This window comes from Triticum dicoccoides, chromosome 7A (assembly GCF_002162155.2).
Source record: "Triticum dicoccoides isolate Atlit2015 ecotype Zavitan chromosome 7A, WEW_v2.0, whole genome shotgun sequence".
In the NCBI taxonomy this organism is placed as follows: domain Eukaryota; kingdom Viridiplantae; phylum Streptophyta; class Magnoliopsida; order Poales; family Poaceae; genus Triticum; species Triticum dicoccoides.
In genome coordinates, this window is record NC_041392.1 from 718,084,531 (window position 1) to 718,091,092 (window position 6,562).

Here is a 6,562-nt window from a genome sequence, read left to right on the forward strand (position 1 = left end):
AAACGGCTTTTTTTACAAAAACGCCCTCCCGCAAATGGGCACTTTAACATAAATCCTCTGCCCGCCTACGTGGAGCCCGTGGACTGGTCAAATTTGCGGCGTACGCGCGGTCTACGGTGCATAGTGACCGTATTTTCACTGTTCACCATACACAGTGACCGTATTGCGTGAGTTCTTGTGTACAGTGACCAAAGTGACCGGGCGACGCAAGTTGAGGTACCACCGATGAATTTTACTCATCTTGTAACGTAAGGTCAGGATTGGACGTCCTAGATTGGGTGATGCGGACACGTGAGCTCTGTACACAGCAAGAGGCATTTTTAAAGATCTCTTGTGCGTCTGGTCAGCAAAATGTAAATATGTAAACTAATTACTGTAAATTAACGGCCAAGGAATATTGTACGTAGTTCTCTTTGATAAGGAATTAGTTACCTCCATGTCGGGCGTTTTCTTCCTCCAAAGTCATCTCTTTGTTTCGGCACGAAATTAATTACCAAAGTCTTGGATTATTTCGCAAAAACACTGTATAGCTGGAGATACTAGCATCTCGAACCATCTAGAACAGAAACAAAAACACTGTGTAGAAAGATCAGAGGCGCATCTATCATCTAGACTATATGCAGAAGAAGAGCAGATACGTACAAAGACTCGCAGAAAAATCACAGGTCACGGCAGACCATTGCCTGCAGATGCGTACACAGCTATCACTTTCAGGCGGACAATTTTGTGGGCGAAGTCCACCGGATTCAGATAACCACAAACACTAAAGAATAACAAGGCCCCAAAAGTCCAAGCAATGGAAAAAATATATGACCACACAATCGATTAGCTCATCATCATCGCAAGGAAAAATCTACTGTGGCTCCATGCATGTGGGGCAACAAGAGAAAACTCATGAATTCTTATAAAGCAAGTCGACGGTATGAACAGAGAGATTCAAACTTCAAAATTCGAATGTTCCACACAAATGGTAGAATAACAAGTTCTTCGAAGTCCACACCATGAAAGAAGAATATCATCACCATATGTCAGCGTCACGAGACCTGGCTCGGTGAGAACAATAACGGAAAATCTATCGTTCTTGTTGGGGAATCCAAACACAAAGTCACATACTGTTTTTTCTTCTAAAACAAGTTGGCAATATTGAACCATAGGGTGACACATATGATAGCCACCGAGATTTCAAAATTCAAATTCAACATGTCACGCCAAGAAGAGAAAAGAAATAGTACTATCCACAGCAAGATCTGTCATTTTGAGCTATACAATCTTGATATGTCATGTCATGCCATGCCATGTGGTCATGTGGACTATCGATCATATCAGATGCTACATGACATCCAGAATCGGTGGCGCGAAAGCAACGTTCAAGAGGCCGACAAGCAACTCACGCGCTCATGGCTGACTCAGCGGGAGCTCACACATAATCTTCTTCTTCTCCGCATCTTTGTGGAGATAAGATCGAGAGCTGGGCGTAAGAATGCCACCACAGACTCCTGCATCCTCACCCCCTATAAATCCACCGGCGTCTCAGCTCTCCTCGACGAGGACGGATAACAGTGCAACGAAGAAGTACTCTGCTTTTGGATCAAGAACTGAAGAACAGAGATCGGAGAACCGATCGATGGCTACGTTCGCGACGTCGACGGCGGCGGTCATGGGATCGGCTCGCCCGGGGCGGGTGGCCGGGCCTCGGCGGTGCGTGGCGGCGCAGGCGTCCTCGACGATTGCGGCGGTGGCCGTGGGGAGGACGCACTACGAGGTGCTCGGGGTGGGCTCCGGGGCCAGCAGGGGCGAGATCAAGGCAGCGTACCGGCGGCTGGCGCGGGAGGTGCACCCGGACGCTGCTGTTGGCGGTGGCGATGAGGGGTTCATCCGGCTGCACGCGGCCTACGCCACGCTGGCCGACCCCGACGAGCGCACGCGCTACGACCGGGACGTGGCCTGCCGCGCCGCGGGGATGATGATGCGGCGGGCGGCTGTGGCCGGGCCGGCATTCCGGCGGAGGACGCGGGAGACCGACCAGTGCTGGTAGGACGTACGGCCTGGCAAACGCGGCTGCCCTCCGGGACCCCAACCGGCGGCCGCCCGGTTTGCTCAGGCACGGCGCTGAGATGGTCTTTCCGACTACCTTGCAACGTGCGATCAGATTGGACGGTGCAGATTGGGTGACGCAGACGCGGGAGCTCTGTACACTGCAAGAGGCGTTTTTAAAGATCTCTTGTGCGTCCGGTCAGCAAAATGCAAATATGTACTGTAGCTCTCTTTGGTAATAGGAGAAATTAGTTACCTCCATGTCGGGCGTTTATTCCTCCAAAGTTGCCACAGTATAATAATCCGTGTCAGTCATTCCTTAAGCCTGTCATGTCATGGTTTTGGATAATTTCGTAAAAAACTGTCATATTTCCGGATAGGTAGAAAAAGAAGACTGTAAGGACATATAGTCGTGGAGGCGAAGTAAGGGTAAATAGTCACTCATGTCAAGACGACTACTCTCACAGTTTTCTATGTCTTCAATTTAACTAGCGAAATCTAAGTTATTTGGCATCAAAAAATACTCCATCTTAAGATTCGTCGTTGAATGAAGACTCTAAACATTTTGTGTGTGTGTGTGTGTGTGTGTGTGTGTGTGTGTGTGTGGTGTATGTCACATGTTTTGTTAGTCAAATTGGAGATCTAAATTATGTCTGACTTATATTTCCATTCGGAGCGAGTAGTAACTCTAGCTTCCAGGTATTTCATTATTGGAGTCATTTTCATGTCTCAGTTTTAGGGTATATACGTTTGCATGAGAGGCATTGACATCAGTTGACCCCAGTCATACATTGTAGATCCACCCAAGAACAAAATCATTTCTTAAGGGAGTACCGAGGTGGAAACAATTCTGTTGCTAACATCATGGAGCCAGAAACCAAATTAATTCCACTAGATTTATTATAAAACATATGATCGTGCCATATATAGTTGATGTTTTAAATATCAGCATGTGTTTTCTTCAGACATGGTCAAAGTAGTTTGACTTACTATAATGCTAATTTTTTATATTAAAGTAATCAATAGTTTCCTCCGCAGAGTAAACATAAGACAAATAACAGAGAATTAGGAAAAAAAACTTTGGAGGTAATTCTTATTTTGCTCCTCTTTTACCTCTAGGCGGTTTATTTTCTATGCGATTAGGCAAGCAATACAATCGCGCCATTACAGTCATACGAACCGTTTGATACAGAAAAACACGACCTAGATCAATGCTCTCATTTACATGTGCATTTGAGCCATTTTTTTCACAAAACACCCTGTGACGCCCCCGATTCAATCGTACACTAATCATGCACGCAAATGTGTACGATCAAGATCAGGGACTCACGGGAAGATATCACAACACAACTCTAAAACATAAGTAAGTCATACAAGCATCATAATACAAGCCAGGGGCCTCGAGGGCTCGAATACAAGTGCTCGATCATAGACGAGTCAGCGGAAGCAAAAAAATCTGAGTACAGACATAAGTTAAACAAGTTTGCCTTAAGAAGGCTAGCACAAACTGGGATACAGATCGAAAGAGGCGCAGGCCTCCTGCCTGGGGTCCTCCTAACTACTCCTGGCCGTCGTCAGCGGGCTGCACGTAGTAGTAGGCACCTCCAGAGTGGTAGTCATCGTAGCCGAAGGTGGCATCTGGATCCTGGGCTCCAACGTCTGGTTGCGGCATCCGAGAAGAAGAGGAAAATGAGGGAAAAGAGGGAGCAAAGCAACCGTGAGTACTCATCCAAAGTACTCGCAAGCAAGGAGCTACACTACATATGCATGGGTATATGTGTAAGGAGGCAATATGAGTGGACTGAACTGCAGAATGCTAGAATAAGAGGGGGATAGCTAGTCCTATCGAAGACTACGCTTCTGGCAGCCTCCGTCTTACAGCATGTAGAAGAGAGTAGATTGAAGTCCTCCAAGTAGCATCTCCAAGTAGCATCTCCAGTAGCATCGCATAGCATAATCCTACCCGGCGATCCCCTCCTCGTCGCCCTGTAGAAAAGCGATCACCGGGTTGTCTGTGGAACTTGGAAGGGTGTGTTTTATTAAGTATCCGGTTCTAGTTGTCATAAGGTCAAGGTACAACTCCAAGTCGTCCTGTTACCGAAGATCACGGCTATTCGAATAGATTAACTTCCCTGCAGGGGTGCACCAACTTACCCAACACGCTTGATCCCAGTTGGCCGGACACACTTTCCTGGGTCATGCCCGGCCTCGGAAGATCAACACGTCGCAGCCCCACCTAGGCAAAACAGAGAGGCCAGCACGCCAGTCTAAACCTAAGCGCACAGGGGTCTGGGCCCATCACCCATAGCACACCTGCATGTTGCGAGGGCGGCCGGAAGCAGACCTAGCCTAGCAGGCGTTCCAGTCCAATCCGGCGCGCGCCGCTCCGTCGCTGACGTCTGAAGTGCTTCGGCTGATACCACGACGTCGGGATACCCATAACTACTCCCACGTAGATGGTTAGTGCGTATAGGCTCGTAGCCAACTCAGATCAAATACCAAGATCTCGTTAAGCGTGTTAAATATCCGCGAACGCCGAACAGGGCCAGGCCCACCTCTCTCCTAGGCGGTCTCAACCTGCCCTGTCGCTCCGCCACAAAGATCCACACAGAGGGCCGTCGGGACAAAGGTCCTTTCAGCCCCCAATCCGTGAATCACTCGCGGGTACTCTTCGAGCTGACCCGACTTTAGTCACCATCTGTATAGTATGTATGTGTGTATAGTATATACCCGTGATCACCTCCCGAGTGATCACGGCCCAATAGTATAGCAAGGCAGACCGACAAGAATGTAGGGCCAATAATGATAAACTAGCATCCTATACTAAGCATTTAGGATTGCAGGTAAGGTATCAACAGATGTAGCAACAATGCCAGGCTATGCATCAGAATAGGATTAACGGAAAGCAGTAACATGCTACACTACTCTAATGCAAGAAGTATAGAGAAGAGTAGGCGATATCTGGTGATCAAGGGGGGGGCTTGCCTGGTTGCTCTGGCAAGAAGGAGGGGTCGTCAACTCCGTAGTCGAACTAGGCAGCAGCAGCGTCGGTCTCGGGGTCTAGCGGAAGAAGAGGGGGAAGAAACAATGAATACAATGCAAACAGATGCATGACGATGCATGACATGACAAGTATTGATGCTAGGTGTGCCCAATCGCGGTAGTAGGTGATACCGACAAAGGGGGAAAACATCCGGGAAAGTATTCCCGGTGTTTTACGTTTTCGGACATATGAACCGGAGGGGGAAAGTTGCGATTCCGATAGGTTAGGGATGTGTGGCAGACGAACGGGCTGCGTATCCGGGTTCGTCTCGTCGTTCTGAGCAACTTTCATGTAGAAAGTACTTTCATCCGAGTTACGGATTAAAAGATATGATTTTCTAAAGATTTAATCATTTTTTGGAATTTATTTAATTAATTTAAATCAACATTATCCAGAATAGTATGGGATGACGTCATCATGACGTATGTGTGATGTCAGCAGTCAACAGTGCGGTTGACTAGAGTCAAAAATGACTGTGGGTCCAGTGGGACCCACCTGTCATTGAGAAAGAGGTGAAATAGGATTTGTTTTAAACTAATTTAGAATTAACTAAGTGTGGGCCCCATTAGTCAGTGACTAATTAGCCCAGATTAATTAGATTAACTAATTTAATTAGCTTAAAGATGGGGGGGCACTGGTCAGCTGCTGGGACCAGCCCAGTCAGCAAGCTGACTCAGTCAACTGGTCAACAAGGGGCCTTGGGCCCACCAGTCAGTGGCCCAGGTGGTGCCACGCGGGTGCCACGTCGGTGACGTCGCCGGAATCACGCCGGCGACCATTTCCGCGGCGGAAGTTCGCCGGAGTTGCACGGATTTCCAGCACAGTGCACCATTCCGCGCGTTTTCGGTGGCGTTCGAACGAGTAGATCGTCCCGCGTCGATCTAGGGTGATCCCAGGTGCGGGGATGGCCGGAGTGGAGCTCAACGACGACCGCGGGCGGCGCCGGAATACGGGCATCTCCGAAAACCATGCTACGGGCTGCGTTCTAGTTGACAAACGGCGCTAGCGGGCTCTACGGACCTCCGGCAACTCGATGGAGGCCACGGCTTGGCTCGGAGATGGACGGGGTGAGCGCAATGAGCTCGCGGACGAGGCCGCATGCGGCAATGGCGACGGCAGCACCGCGAGCCATCTACGGTGCATGAGGAGGAACCAGAGGAAGGAGGAGGGTGCGGAGGCTTACGTCGCGGCACACGGAGGCCCTCGAGTGAACGGAAGCGCAGAGGGATGTCGCCGGAGTTGGTGAAGAACGCGGCAGCCAGAGATGTGGACGAAGGGGATCCGGTGATTCGGGGCTCCCCCGCTCCAGCTGAGGCCTCCGGTGGACGAGGAAGACGATGGAGGCGTCGACGGACACGCAGGCGCGGCGAGGCGGTGACTGTGGCCGCGCGATTCACGGCGGCGAGGCCATGGCAGTGCTCGGTTGTAGTGGGGAACGAGGGGGAGATGGATCTGGAGGGGAGAGGGAGAGGCGCGGGGGCCGAG

At 49.9% G+C, this 6,562-nt stretch overlaps 1 protein-coding gene across 1 annotated transcript; it reads left to right on the plus strand.

Annotated features, from left to right (window-relative positions):
• The first annotated feature begins 1,528 nt into the window (after window positions 1-1,528).
• Window positions 1,529-2,486, plus strand: LOC119332332 (chaperone protein dnaJ 11, chloroplastic-like). Its single transcript, XM_037605519.1, has one exon. The coding sequence runs from the start codon at window positions 1,625-1,627 to the stop codon at window positions 2,033-2,035; it is 411 nt and encodes a 136-aa protein (XP_037461416.1). The 5' UTR covers window positions 1,529-1,624; the 3' UTR covers window positions 2,036-2,486.
• The last annotated feature ends 4,076 nt before the right edge of the window (window positions 2,487-6,562 follow it).

Coding starts and splice junctions, on each gene's coding strand:
- LOC119332332 (XM_037605519.1), top strand. CDS start 1,625: ATGGCTACGTTCGCGACGTCGACGGCGGCGGTCATGGGATCGGCTCGC.